Source organism: Gobio gobio (genome assembly GCF_949357685.1).
Source record: "Gobio gobio genome assembly, chromosome: 11".
In the NCBI taxonomy this organism is placed as follows: Eukaryota; Metazoa; Chordata; class Actinopteri; order Cypriniformes; family Gobionidae; genus Gobio; species Gobio gobio.
Genome location: NC_137104.1, coordinates 17,964,234 through 17,979,671, shown reverse-complemented (window position 1 = coordinate 17,979,671; position 15,438 = coordinate 17,964,234). Strand labels below are relative to the sequence as shown.

At 39.3% G+C, this 15,438-nt stretch overlaps 1 protein-coding gene across 1 annotated transcript in view; it reads right to left on the bottom strand.

The window, feature by feature from the left end:
* Positions 1 to 12,370: 12,370 nt before the first annotated feature.
* Positions 12,371 to 15,438, bottom strand: part of trit1 (tRNA isopentenyltransferase 1) — a 72,488-nt gene continuing 69,420 nt past the window's right edge. The window contains 1 exon segment of the mRNA XM_079829068.1: positions 12,371 to 15,437. Coding sequence (XP_079685194.1) covers positions 15,310 to 15,437 — 128 coding nt within the window. The 3' untranslated portion in view covers positions 12,371 to 15,309.

Here is a 15,438-nt window from a genome sequence, read left to right as displayed (position 1 = left end):
GAATATAAATCCAGCACCTTCATGCTTAAAGGCAGATGTGTGGGAGGCTGGGAGCACTTTGGGTTTAAAAAGAAGTAGGAAAGCGATGACTTAGACCAGGGGTCACCAACATGGTCGCCCGCAAGGACCACATGAGTTGCCCGCGGGTCTGTTATAAAAATAGCTCACCATAGCAGCTGCATTCAGTCGCTTCCGTATTAATTTTAAGCGCAGGGCTCCAGACTGAAGACGAATATATAGTGTCTGTAAATATTAAACTGCAAAATACTATTTAAATAGCATGTTCTGCGTCTGTGTGGATGACGGGCGCAGATGCGCGGGCGCGTGCGCACTTGCTCTTGTAGTCTCTGCCCGTGTGTAGTCTCTGCCAACACGAACGCATAAACGTCAATTCACTTAAGCTTTTTTATTATTATAAATGTTTTCAATATTAGCATATTAGAATTATTTCTGAAAGATCCTGTGACACTGAAGACTGGAGTAATGACAGGAATAAATTATATTTTAAAATACATTCAAATTAGAAAGCAGTTATTTTAAAGTGTAATAATATTTCACAATATTACTGATTTACTTACTATTTTGATCAAATAAACGCAGTCTTGGTGAGTAAAAGAGATCTTTCAAAAACATGCATCGGAGTGAGAGGGTTAAACGGTGCAATTTTAAAATCATCCTTAGACAGTTAAACGTCTCTAATGCATAATTAACAGTACAAACACAACAGGGAATGTGAAGCATGCTGACTTAAGGCAGAGTTATGTGAGAATGTAACTTTATCATGGGCTGATATAAAAATCTGTGATGGGGAGGTTTTTCTTGTATTGTGAGAAAGAAAGATGGCAAGTGTGTGAGTGGGAGCTTGGGAAAAACAGAAGTGGAGACATAGAGCCTTGTAAAGAAAAGAGAGCAAAGACATTATTGAAACATCCAAGGCCGCGTTCAGTCTAGTATGGGCTAGCTATTTACACCCACCACTGCTGAATGGACTCATCCTGCAAATCTCAAGAGGCAGGAAGGAAACGAGGTTTAGCCTCAGTAAAAGAGAGAGCAAGAGAGCGAGATGGGGGGTAAAAAAGAGATTAAAAAGGACATATCCAAGTGCTGCATCTTCAAATGTGTGGGAGTTGAGAATCTCTAATGCCTAGCCAGCTGGCAGTAGGTAGGGACGAGAACATATGCATGCGGTGTATCCTGTCAAACAAAACCAGAGTGAGTCGGCAGCTCGTTTAACAGGTGGCTGCTTCCCGTAAGCCTGAGAGGGCTTCTGACAACAAACACAAGCCCAGAGATATCCTGCATTAGACCACCAGCCTTCCTCAAAAACAAGAACTGACACAAACGGTGGCCAGAAACAGGAATAAGTACAAATGGAAGTTACATAAGCCAACTTATTGTTATTCTACTCCTGACTCAGAAAGACACCTATTCAGTGGGGATGCAACGAAAATTTGGCCACTGAAAATTTAATCGGCCGAAACTAGCATTTTCGGATTTTGGCCGAAAGAGAAAAAAAAACGCCTCAGTGTTCAGCACTCTGCAGTTTCACTCTTGCACAGCATTTTCTGGAACTTTGCGAACGGCTCTGCTTCCAAAGATGCACAACTTCGAAGCAAATGTGGCCAAGCAGGTAAGTCTGTACTGGCACCCAGTTTGCAGGGTCCGCTCTGTGTGTGCGCTCTGCTCAGTCGCTCGCAGCCGAAGCGAACACTCTACTCATGTACTGCTCACTCTCACCAGAAAAGCAAAGTCTGCTCAAATAACGTGTCAACATGAAATTTCTCTGTAGTACACTTGTTTCACGCGTTGTATAGTGTTTCACAAAGTAATGTAACGTGTTACATTAATTAGTTACGGTAAAAATATACGGTTAAAATGAACGCATTTAACGCACTTGCCCCACCCCAGACCTATTTAGGTCATCTAACATTTCCTACAGTTGATTGATGAAGGATAGGATTCAGGGCAACAACTCACTGTGTGATGAAGCCTATAGAATGCGGTTACAATGTCCCTATAATTCAAGATACGGGGCTAAAATGGCCGTCTGAGTTTTAGCCGCAGGGCATTTTTACAGTGTCGAGTATTCGGGTAAACGCAGTCGGATATGTCTTTAGTGAACGGGTACAGAGTTGAATGAGAAATCGGGTGTTACAATGAATTTGGTCCGTGCAGCTCTTAAAGGGCCGGACCTATTATTCTGTGTGAAGCAGGGCAGGGCAGGAACATGCCGGCCAAGTGAGTTTTTAGGGGGGGGGGGGGGGGGGGTTAACCCTAAAACAATGATAAACAATGAATAGTAATTTCTTTCATATTCAATTACCTTTGAAGTTTTTTGTCATGGTATCGATTAAGTAACTTATCAGTATTGAGGTATTTTAGTCTGGTATCGTATTGAAGTCATAATTTTGGTATCGTGACAACATAAAGAGAATATCAGCAAATACATTTGATATAGAATAGTGTTATGTTGGTTTACAAATTTGTACCTTTTTACATTTTTACTCTTTTAGTTGTACATTTTGTCAAGGGCTTGTTTACATTTATACTTTTTATAGTACACTACTGAAGGCCAACGTTGCAAGTTAAATTAAATGTTTTTAAGTAAAATTGCTGAAAATTATTGTGATGAATTAGTCGATAGATTAATCGATAAATTAGTCGATAGATTAATCGATATAAAAATAGTTGTTAGTGGCACCCCTAATACATTGTCATCTGATAAAACGCATGTTCAGGTTACTTTTCTTAGAAATGCATAATTCCCAGTCCGAGGACGTGAACAGCTCCGAATAGAAAGTCACGTGTTGCAATCTCAAAATTACGGTAATTACGGCATGGCGTAAATGTAGCTATAATCATAGCAATAACAAGTCCCACCCATTAAAAGGAACGATGTGGTTATCCTGTCACTTGAAATTAGCCTGTCATTGACTTGATATGGCTTGGCCCTCTGTAATTTCACAGCTGGACCAACAATCACCGAGCTGAAAGTGTTAGGCGGAAAAATCCTAATATGGCGTAAACGGGCGTCTATGCAACACAAACTGAATCGGCAGATTTGAAGGGTTTATTTCCTCAAAAAGATTTAGATGTTTATTATTAAATTATAAATGACTAAAATAACATTAGAACTGATGACTTTTTATTTAAAAACTATTACTTAAAAGTTAGTAAATATTTTTGGAGGGCCCTGACAGTTCCCCCCCTGGTGTATATAAGTGAAGTCGTATTCTCTGGAGTGACATGGATGAATGAGTTTGGTGTGGAGGAACTTGACTGGCCTGCACAGAGTCCTGACCTCAACCTGATAGAACACCTTTGGGATGAATTAGAGCAGAGACTGCGAGCCAGGCCTTCTCGTCCAACATCAGTGCCTGACCTCACAAATGTGCTTCTAGAAGAATGGACAAAAATTCCCATAAACACACTCCTAAACCTTGTAGAAAGCCTTCTCAGAAGACTGAGATGTCATTAAAAGTTCATGTGATAAAATGATATAATATAATTATATTATTACGTGTGTGTGTGTGTGTGTGTGTGTGTGTGTGTGTGTGTGTGTGTGTGTGTGTGTGTGTGTGTGTGTGTGTGTGTGTGTGTGTCTTCCTGACCTCAAACGTTAGAACAGGAGTGTATATTCGCATGCAAATTTCCCGTTTATCCTTCCTCTACATCTCAGCAGATAATCTCAAACGTTAAGAGGGTGTGTTTATTCCTGGGAAGCCAGTTAACTGTTACTTTATGGTTGCAATGAGCTTCATGCAAATCTGAGGCCTAAATGACCAAAGAAACACCTAGGGCAGTTTCACCAGGTTCAACAAACCAGACATTGAGACCATAAAAACAAGACTGTAACAGTTTATGTTGAGGAAGTGCTGACAAAGGGAAAACCACCCTAGACAAGACATAGAGACAAACCACTAGGTGTTTAGATGGGAACATTGTGCTCTTACATGATGGCCAAGATTGTTCCCAGCTGTATTGCTGGTAAAGGCTATTATTGCGAACTGATGGCCTCTTATCGAATAGACCACGCAAGGCCACACCAGTGTGTCCAATCCAGTGTTATTGGGACATTACCAGGTAAGGTCCTTCCCTCACCACAGGAATGAGCTACAAGCTTCATAAATATGAGTCTCCCTGCTTATTTTGCATGACATTCACGCTGAGAGATGTGTGGAATTCAAGTTCCGCGTTTTAGTCCAGATAACAATACCCTGAGGCTTTCTGATAAAGATACTATAGCTTGGAATAACAGGATCCATCGAGCGTTTAGGGAATTGCAGGCAAGAGCGCAAACATATACAGACGTAAATGTATTGTTAAGTAGCAGGACACCTATGGATCAAGGTCAAATGGGGCATAAAGTAGCAGACAGGCCGGCAGCCAACTCAAACAAGGAAATGGATCGTCCAACCACCCTGCCAACATCTGAACACCCACATATGCACAAAGAACAACTGAACAATGGTTTAAATACAAGTTCAATTGAGTTACGCTCCTAAGTCCAGCCAATTCTGATGGGTTTCCCTCAGTCCGCAACTCATTTCTGTCCAGATTCCATCCAAATCTCATTCGGCTGAAAAGTAACAACACGAGAGACATTCAAACCAGACTAAATAGCGCAGATGTGTCAGGAACCCAGCTGAGAAAAATGTGAAGAAATGCCACAAATTACAACCTTGGGAGCATGAATGTGGAAAGATAGCGGGCCGACCTTCGTTAAAGCGTGGCATTAGTCCTGTGTGTTTGGGTTAGGGCTAAAACTGAGATATCTCTTGGATCCCTTTTTGAAGATAACATGATGTCTTGTGCCAGGAAATGATGTGTTTTCCAGTTGATGGCACAGTTACGGTGTTAAAAACAAGTGCTAGTGCTGATGTCAATGGATATTTTGAATGTCAACACAGTCCCGTATTACGGGCACTCAAACGAGTTTATGGTGAAAATAAGCGATTACAAACTGCAATATTTGTGTCAAAACCTTGCAATGTTACAACTACCTTCAGCCTAAATTCTGGTAAATATTATTCATACAGCTTTTAAGTACACTCAAAAATTAAGCCTTTTTTAAGATTTACACATTTTAAAGTAATAGTAAACTTCCATCAAATTTAACTGAATAATCCTTTACATATTTTAATCGAATAATTGATTAAGGATTGTTCAATTAAATTATGTAAAAGATTATTCAATTTGATGGAATTTCACTATTAATCGAAATATGTAAATCTTAAAAAACAAGGACTCTTCAGGGTTCATAATGATTGTTTAGTGTAACAGTGTAATGAGTAATTTCATTAATAAAACATCGCATTTTCAGTTACATCTAGCTCTGTAGATAACAAGAATCAACAATCTGAGCAGATGACAGCATATTTTTTCACATGCGCTCACGTCTGTCTGTAGTAGTTGTGTTGGTTGCGTGTTAAGTAAGTTACTATCAGTGTCTGAGTCTGACTGGCAGTGGAGTGTATATTAGCTGCATTTGTCACGATAGCTCCAGATGGCCTGGTGTTTTGTCTAAGGGGATTACGATTATCTTGTAGACTCACAAGACGAGTTTAAGAGCGCTCCTACTGCCTCTGACCACGCAGACCTAATCCAAACATGTCAGAAAAAGAGGGAGCAACATAGTGGACCAGACCACAATTCATGCACACTTGAACTCTGTAATTGATATTGCTGCTCTACTCCCTACATCGGCAGCAGCCTTCTAATGCCCAAAGAGTGCTTCGTTTTTATGCGTACACTAGGGAATGTGTACAGTGCATGTCATAAACGTCATCATCAGCATAGTGCGTGTACCGTATGTGCAGAAAACATTTTTTAGAGGCCCAGGTATACTGCTCAACAGATAAAGTTTTTTATTTTATTCATATTTTGCATAAGCTTTTATTTTTATATTGTTTCCATGTAAATTTTGGTTTAATTGTGAGTAATTTTGCTACGTTCTTTCAGTTTTATTTCAATTAAACAAAATGTTTTAAATAGTTTTATCATTAGTTAAAGGGTAACTTCAGTGATTTAGCATTAGGCTTTGTATCAGTACAAACCCGGTAGTATATTCAAATTATGGTACTTTCCCCCCTCATATCCCCCTGAGACGAGAGAATTATGCATTTTATTTCTGAAAAAAATCCTCCAATGACGCAAATATCGTAATTTTGCGTCATCTGAGGATTTTTTGGCCAGAGGCTAAAGACTACAGTCACTAGATGGAGCTGTTCCGCATGTTATCAACCCGCCCACAGGGGCGAAATCTCACGCACAGAATGTAAGACACAGACGACCGCACGGACAATCATAACGGAGCGCGGTGCAGAGTAAAGTGAGTGTTTCAACTTTTAAATTAATTCCTGAGATAGTTTAGCTTCCACATGCGATCCTAAAACGTGCCAGACTGGCGCTTAACGTTATCTCAGCTCGAATTAAATCTGACACTGCTGCGTCTGTGCCGTGACTTTCGTTCGGCTCACTCACACTTTATTGAAAAGACATGTTCAGTTTTTAATTGTAGTATTTATTCTCTAACTGAACGAAATGATTGTATTACTATGAAGATCAAAACGACGGTGTACAGAGTGGCCTCGTAGGGCAGCGAAGCAAGTGCATTCTGGGAGTTGTTGTCTTTCATCCACATGAGACAAAAATACATTTTCTGTCTTTTCTCGGTCTAGAAGGCACCAAATTCAAAAATAATATCACATTTCTACTGCATAAATGACCCTGTTTAAATACAAAGCTTAATGCTAAATCACTGAAGTAACCCTTTAATAAGAATAGGCCTGCTGCACAAGCCATTTAAAATATACTTCGCTGACTGAGAATGGAACGCATTTGCCACATGTGCGCTACTACCTAGGGGACCTTTATTTTCAAGAGTTCAAATCATTAGCACATGCAGCCAGATGTGTGTGTTCCTGCAGTCAATAGTGCATGCAGAGAGTGTGCACAGACGTCAGAATGACAAAAATGACATCACACGGATTGCCTGAGAGCTGGAGCGGAACAGAGACAACAGAAGTATACTTTCGGCATAACTGGACATCTGTACACTCAGCTCACACATGCACATTTTGCATTAATTAGTATGACCACAACATAATCCTGGTCCATACAAAAAAAGGAAGTGAAGCGACGAAACGACAACAAACTACTTGAGAAAGCACCAACAACAGATACCCGCAATGACGAGTGTACAGTAGTGAAACTAGTGTACAGTACATGTGTTGACCACCTATGGTACAACCACAACACTCCATGAATTAAAATACACAGCACTCATATGGGTATAATAGTCAGTTTTTAGACAGGTCACCATTTTTCTCAACACTCACCACAGTTAATTCTGGGATTGCCTTCTACAACCAAGGATACACACAATGGATTGCTGCAGGGATGGTGCATTTTTGTAGTTAACTCGCTTCCGGGTTTAGACATTTTAGCACTCTAGTTCCACTGTCCAGAAGTCAATGGGTTTCAAGGGTTGTCCGAAGCTTAGTGATGGTGACATTGAAGTCATGTGACTATGGTGTAGTTTGTTCATAGCCAACATTTAGCTTTTTACTTTTGCCGATTGTATTTAGGCTTCAAAAATGTTGTTCAAATGTATGAATCAAATTTGCTTTTTTTTTCTGCAATAATCCAAAAGCCAATGAAAAAATCCTATTGGGTTTTTGTCAAGGGAACCTGGGTGATACCAACTTTCGGGTTGGCCTACAAAAATACATAATCACTGCAGTTCTCTATGCTACCAACAATTGGCCAAAATAAGGTACGTTAAAAAGGCCTTAGCATTAGTAGCATACATACAATGCCTTAAAATGCTGCCTAGGTAGGCAGCTCAATAGGGCTGCAATAGATGCATAGATGCTACATTCACTGCCTTTGATATCCCACAATCCTGCGCTTTCCAATCTGTGACAGTTGAGCTAAAAAAGAAAGATGGCATCTGAAAGTTGCAATTGGTGGTCAGTTTGCAGGTAAATTTACGTTTTGGACCAATGTTTTCCACTTTTGATGTTTTTTCTAGCAAGAAATTACTAAAGTAGTAACTAAATATTTGCTTGGTTATTACTAAAGCTCGCTCTATTTTACTGTAGATTATTTTGTGAGGAAGTCACTACCTTATAAGGCAGCAAGACAAGTTTTCGGACGCAGCCTATGTTTTGAAAGATCACACCAGAAAGCGGTGCGTGTTAAACCCATTTTCTAAAGAATTTTGGGTTGATATCAAGGATTTTCAAACCATTCAGATGTAATCGAACATACATAAAGAAATAAATCCAATGTTAATGTCACACCCGACATTAATAACTCCGGATTTATAGTAGAGACTGACAGACACAAACATTCTTGACGGTGCCCACGCCTCTGAATGCACACAGATATGGTTCACTGTCAGGACACAGTACAACATGTTGAAAGGCCTGTATTCAGCATTCCGGTTTAAGCAATGCATTATATACCTTAGCTGACACCAATTCTCGACCGTGAGGGAAGACGGCGAGCTTGAAGCGCAGTCTGCCGCATGGCTATTACTAACTCCAACACAAAGCTGACCTCTGGTAAGGACTGGGTGTACAGACTGTTCCACTGCACTCCAGAACAACATGATTCATTCTCTACGCTGTCATTACTGCAAGAGAGAGAAAATGAGAGAGACAGATAGTGGAGGGAAAACGAGAAGAGAAGAGAATATGACGACATGACTTCACCATTTAAGCTGATATTCAGGTAACGAAGGGGAAAGGTAAGAGGAGAGGGGGGAGTATCAGAGAAAGTGAAGGAGAGAACGAGATAAGACGATGAAAGGAAACCGAATCATGCATGTCGGTTGGGTTTCGAAGGTTACCGAACCTTGATGGGGGGCCAGCGGAGGGAATGGACTGTGTCTAACCGTGACCCTTATTCACTTCACACAGATACATGGCCCTTACCAACACAGAGCACTACATATATTGGCTGAATCCCAATTCTCATACTTCTCACACAAAGTACAAACTAGGGCTGTAATCTCCCAGTCGATTAGTCGATTATTGGTCGATACGTTCTGGCTCGACCAAAATTTTGATTGGTCGATTTTTTGCAGCGTTCATTTAATTAGTTTTTGCCACGTTCATTTAATCAGTTTTGCCGCGCCGCGGCAGGTGGAAAGCACTAATTGCTAATGGGGGTGTTTTCAGAGCACCCCTGTTTCACAGGTATCAGTCTGCCTTCAGAACACCCCCATTGTTTCCACTTCTTTTGGATTAGCCCAACCAACTGGCGAAGAGAAGTCTCTCGCCGGTCCTTTGTTTTTCATTCCCCGCTGGCTCAAACGCACACCCATAGCGGTAAACTTGAGGAACGCCCATCAACATACACATGAGGGGAAGCGTCATAACACCACGCCTCAGTCGTGCCGCAAAAGTGGATCTGTACTGTCCGTTTTGCCGCGTTCATTTCATCAGTTTTGCCGCGTTCATTTCATCAGTTTTGCCGCGTTCATATCATCAGTTTTGCCGCGCCGCGTTCATTTCATCAGGTGGAAAGCACTAATTGCTAATGGGGGTGTTTTCAGAGCACCCCTGTTTCACTGGTAACAGTCTGTCTTCAGGACACCCCCCTTGTTTTCACTTTTGGATTAGCCCAACCCACTGGAGAAGAGAGACAGATTGAAGAAGGCTAGTTTTCTGTAACTTATATTATTTATTTAATTGTGAGAGCGTTTTTTCTGCTCTTGATCTGGCTTGTTTAATAAATATTCATTTTTTATTAAAGTGGACGTGCCTTTTGTGTTTAAGAGTAAAAGCTTTAAGTTAATAGTCTATTCGTGTCTCAGCCGCGAAGCTGAGCTCAGCTCCTGTTCGAGCTGCACAGAGCGGCTGAAATTATACTGTCTGTCAGTTATTATAATACATATGACAAAAACAATTGTCTAAATTATGTTGCATATTCCTCAAAAGTTCTTGTGATGATATTTAGTTGACAATAGTACTATATTTTGGGAAATCATAGGCTATGATATTGCGCAGGTGCACGTGATGCAGCGCTGTCAGAGCCGACAGACTCGTGTGTCAGACTCATTTCAGTGCAAAATAATCAGCTCAAAAACTATTTAATATACTGCAAATAGCCTACTAGTTTTTTATGTTTATTTATAATTCATTTATGCAGACAACAAGGCTACCAAGTACTGCGCACAGTGCGCAGCTAATTAATTTAACTTTTTTTTTCCTAACGTCATTTTTAGTCGATTTTTAGTCGAAAATTTCAGGACTTCAGTCGACCAAGATTTTCTTTGGTTGATTACAGCCCTAGTACAAACTAATATATACACTATATTTTTAAAAAATTTGCACTTGCATTCAACAAATATGCATTAAATTGATCAAAAGTGACAGTCAAGACATTAATAATAATACAAAAGATTCTATTCAATCTTGAAAAAAAAAAAGTTTCATGGTGTCCATAAAAATATTAAGCCACACTGATTTCAAAATTGATAAGAACTCTTTTGAGCGCCAAAACAGTGTATTTTCTGAAGGATATGCGACACTGAAGACTGACTGGAGTATTGGCTATAACATTAAAATAGAAACCTTTGTTCGAAGTTGTAATATTTCACATTATTGTTTTACTGAATTTTTGTTCAAGTAAATCAGCCTTTGTGAGCATAAGAGACTTCTTTCAAAAACATTAAAGAAAATATTACAAACCCCAAACTTTTTTTAACAGTACTGAAACCAAATGAATACTGTATGTGGTAAAGTATATACTCAAGTATGAAGTACTAAAACATACTAAAATGTTATCAAATTGTGTATCAATATAGTATCAGAAAACCAATTGTTTTGGATGTGATTTTTGACCCCAAAATTAATGATACAATTTACAATTTGTTATTATACAGGTCAAACTAAACCTTATCTAACAGATATGGGTTGGCTGATATTTTCATTAGTCTACATAGATACAGATATCTTGAGATCAGTGTAGCCAATGTTAATAGTCCTACAATATAATGACAACAAATGACACATTCAAAACAAATCCTTTCCACAATATTTACAAGAAATACAAAAAGGGCCAGCTATTAAGTAATATGGATAGTATGTGAATTGGGGTTCAGCTTTAGGATTCAGAGCACACTTTCACAGTTCTTTGTAATCATGACTTTCTATGTGCATTTTAAATGTGTGAGTGTGGATCTAAACAAGACTGAAAATAACAGGATAATTAAGCAAACAAACTTGACCCAATTCTCCAGTTCTCAGCATGGCTTAACTTGGACTATTTAAGCATTACATCAGCTGGTTCCCTTTTATTCAAGAATCAGCAGTTGGGAGGGACAGAGGGGAAAAAAGAGAATCAAGCCAACAGCAGTATAAACTGGCTAATCATCCAATGATACTGGACACAAAGTTATCATTGAGAATTAGGGGTGTAACTGCACATGTATTCGTACCAAACTTTTTCAGGACAGGACTTCCGGTACGGTGCACGTGTGTACCAAACGGTACCGAATGCAATCTTTAACAGTAGTCTTTTTTTATGTGCGGAACACATTTAATCTGAGTTCCCACACATACGTATCAAGTATTCTGTCCATTTTATCATGAACTTCAAAAGATAAATGCCATTTTGATGCTCTTTAATGTGACGTGACAGATCACTGTACAGGCACGTCAGTTCAAGCGGCAGCGCAGCGTGAGAACGCGAAAAAGTCAAATAACTCTTTCTAGTCAAAGAATAAACATGAATCAACATCTGAAGGTATGTTGAGGATACATTACAACTTACTGAAAGTATCATATGTTGTGTAATCGCTCAATCAGTGTTTCAACGGCGGAAAGACGTCAATAAAACAGCTTGTAAACAATGTCACATAGCATTACATTTACCTCAGGCAAGTCATTCAATAGCCACAGCTGTTAGTTCACTAGAGAAATGAACTCTTTCACCAAATATATGCACTATACATTCTATATACACTATATTACTATATATACACACACACACTATATTAGCCTATATATTCATTAAGTAAAACCTGTTAGTGATGTCTTGATTATTTAATGTGTTTAAATAAATCTGTCATGAAAATGACAGCCACTGTGTATAAATTATTATATTTCAACTAGGGGTGGGAATCTTAAGGCACTTAATGATCCGATTCTGGGAGTAACGATCCGATTCCCAAAACGATTCTTAACATACTTTTTTTGGTAAGTAATTATCCTGCTGTGCAAATACATGAACTTTACATTTGAACCATAATTGGAGTTACAATGCTTTTTGTTTGTAGTTATAATATCTGTTTGACAGTATTGCCATATTAAAAATTATGAAGATTTCTTTCAATATTTTTTATTTTATTAACAAAGTTATATTCAGGATTAACAAGCTCTGAATGAAACATGGTAAGCCATACAATTGCAAAGAACAATCATTAAGAACAAACAGTTCTAAATGTACAACTACGTGACTATTTTTCAGTTTCTTTAGAACATTTTAACAACAAAAAAAAGTTTCCTTTCAAGTCAAGTCAAATTTTATTTATATAGTACATTTAAAAGCAACAGAGTTACGCCAGGTAAGCAAGTAGTTTGTCCATTTTATCTTCAAATTCCCCCTTCGCTGCGAGTTTGATTGACAGGTGATCTGACCAATCACATCGCCGAATCTGCCGGTTTGTCCGACAAAGCAGCTAAACGCTAATTGTGGTTTACATTTCTTTAAAAAAGACAACATTTTAAAGTTGATACTTTGTTTCATATCAATAGTAACTTGCTCTCTCCTGTCTGTCGGCGTGTTGTCAGTATCCTCTTTGCTCCGCAATGTATTTTCTCTATGTGAGAACGTGTGTGTTGCGTGAGAGGCCCATGGCGTGTCGGACATAGCAACAGTAACTAAAGGGGCGGGGCTTTGCGAACGGTCAATTCACCAGCATACGAACGTTCGTCTCTCAACGGGTTTTTCTGTTAGGCCAGTGACCGCGTGCGCACAGTGGTGAAGTGGCAGTTTGAATTGAACACAGAATCGATTCTGAATTTTTGAGAATCGCTTCTGATTCGTTAGATAACCTCGACCTTTTCTCCCACCCCTAATTTCAACAACGTAAAGTAAAAAAAAAAAAAAGGAGTAAAAACTATTTTATAATTAGATTTAGAAGTTCATGCAAAAACTGCCTTATGTGAAGTTTACATGTTTGCATACAATGTGTTATTTGAGTGTTGATTAATATATCAAAAAAAAAAATAGCAACTGAATTTAGGCTAATAGTTTGGGCTCTGTTGTTAACCTTTAATATTACAGTAATGTGCAAGTAAGGGCACCCTATATAGTTTGTGTGTACCATTACACCCCTACTGAGAATACCTGAGATGTAGAACAAAAGTCACATCAACCACCTTTTATGATACTTTTACCAAGCTTTGGTCTCCGTTCCTCATTAATTGTCACCATGCAATTGAATGACCAGCACATTCTTAATTTCTCCTTTTGCATTTCACAGAAGGCGGTCCAACGGTTTGCCACAACATAAGGATGAGTAAATAATGCAAAATGTCCTTAAAAGCAGTGGAAAGACCACTAAAACAGAGTTAAGCTGTAATATTTTATGAAGTAAACCGGCAGGTCTTCAAAAACACAGTCAGATGGCATGCAAGGTCAACAAACGCCAGCTGCCTGCAGTTTGTCTTTGTTCTTTTTCCATTCACTTTCATCCTTGAGAACTCCCTGATCTAAATGCGCTGTTATCCGTCAAGAGGAAGCTCAGCTGACCCACTAAGACTTTCCCGCCAAGCCTTGGACTCTCGCAAAGCTAAAATAAAACTCACATTCTCACACACACACAAGCATGAGAGGATGCCTGTCACCTCCCTTATACCGGAATCACCGGCAGCCGCTCAGTCCAAATCAGTGACTCAAATCAGTGCAAATGTGGGACAGCCACTTACAGGCATTATGTAAACACTCTCACTCCCACTATTGTATGTGTGATGTATATTTAGCCTGAACAGGGAGGCTAATGAGTGTTATGATGTGAACTTGAACTGAAATGCCACACTGGAGCACACTGACATGGAGCAGGGATGAAAAGAGAGGGAGAAAGAAAAATGAAGTAGCTCGTGGCTCTCAGCCAAGGATTACGAAATTGTGCACCGGTATGAGCAGGTATCGGTGGCTCATCGCCCAAGCAACTCGGATGATTTCATGCTAAAAGTTTTTCCGACTCATTTGATAAGATAAACACAAATCTGTTGAGTCATTTAAATTATAAAAAAAAAGCACTTTAATTACATTTACATAATTTATGCACTGCAGTGATAGGGACCATTCTGTGAAATAAAAACACTCAAACCAAAAGTCAAACGCAGTTGAGTTTTAAAACGTGAAGGATTAATTGTAATTTATAAACCTCATGATGTTCCAAACGCATTCTTTCTTTCATAGAACTCAAAAGAAGATATTTTGAAGAATGTCCACGCTGCTCTTTTCCATACAAGCTCCAGCAGGAAAAATAAAGGTAACGACTCAGGCCATATTCCAAGTCTTCTGATGCCAATTTATTCACTGTATGGATAAGAGCTGTGTGCACTTGTCTCCAGATGTCTCATTTTGTGTTTCACGAAAAAAATGAATGGGTTTGGATTTGGAAAGGCATAGGAGTGAGTAAAAAAGTGTTTGATTGGACGTTATCACGGAAAAAGTAAAGGCACTAGGAATCCTGAGGAAAGAAAGTCCACATAAGCTTAAAGTCATAGTTATGTGCTGACCCGAACTGATCAGACGATTATATAAATATAAGACTTCCAAATAAAGTCCGGCATCAGATTTAATAATGAAAAAATAACCTCCGTTCTTGATCAGCTGGGAAAAATGTGATCCAGTAATCCAACATCAGCAGTGATGTATTTTGAGTTCAGTCAGAACAGCCAAAGAGGTTAGAACAGCTCACCGCAGTGTGGTTTAAAAGAGCACCAGTCGTGGTTAGATGTGGTTAAAAAGTGCACCACTCAGACAAAACAGCAGCGGGGAAGACATCTGTCCAGCGTAAGAATCCAAATCCAGACATTAGCCGTAACCCCTGGACTGTGGCAGATGGGAAAAACCATCAATCCGTTTGTCTAAACATCACAGACCCTGAAGTGTGTTCTGCTACTCCACAGGGAAAGTTGAGCGATCATTTCTGCTCACTGCAAACCAATGAATCTGAAAGCACCTTCTTATATTGATCCGAAAAATACATCACGAGCCCTTCATTTCTTTGGTCCATCTGTGAGCTTGTCCCCAATAAGTCCCATCAGAGGGAGGTGGGCATTAGAGTACAGGTACCTGTCTTTCAATGACATTTTGATGTTCTGTAGGGTTTGTGTCCTGATCTGTGGCTTGCTCTGCTTTTCTCCTCTTGCGAACTTGATAAAGATGATTTTTGGACTTCTGGTGTGC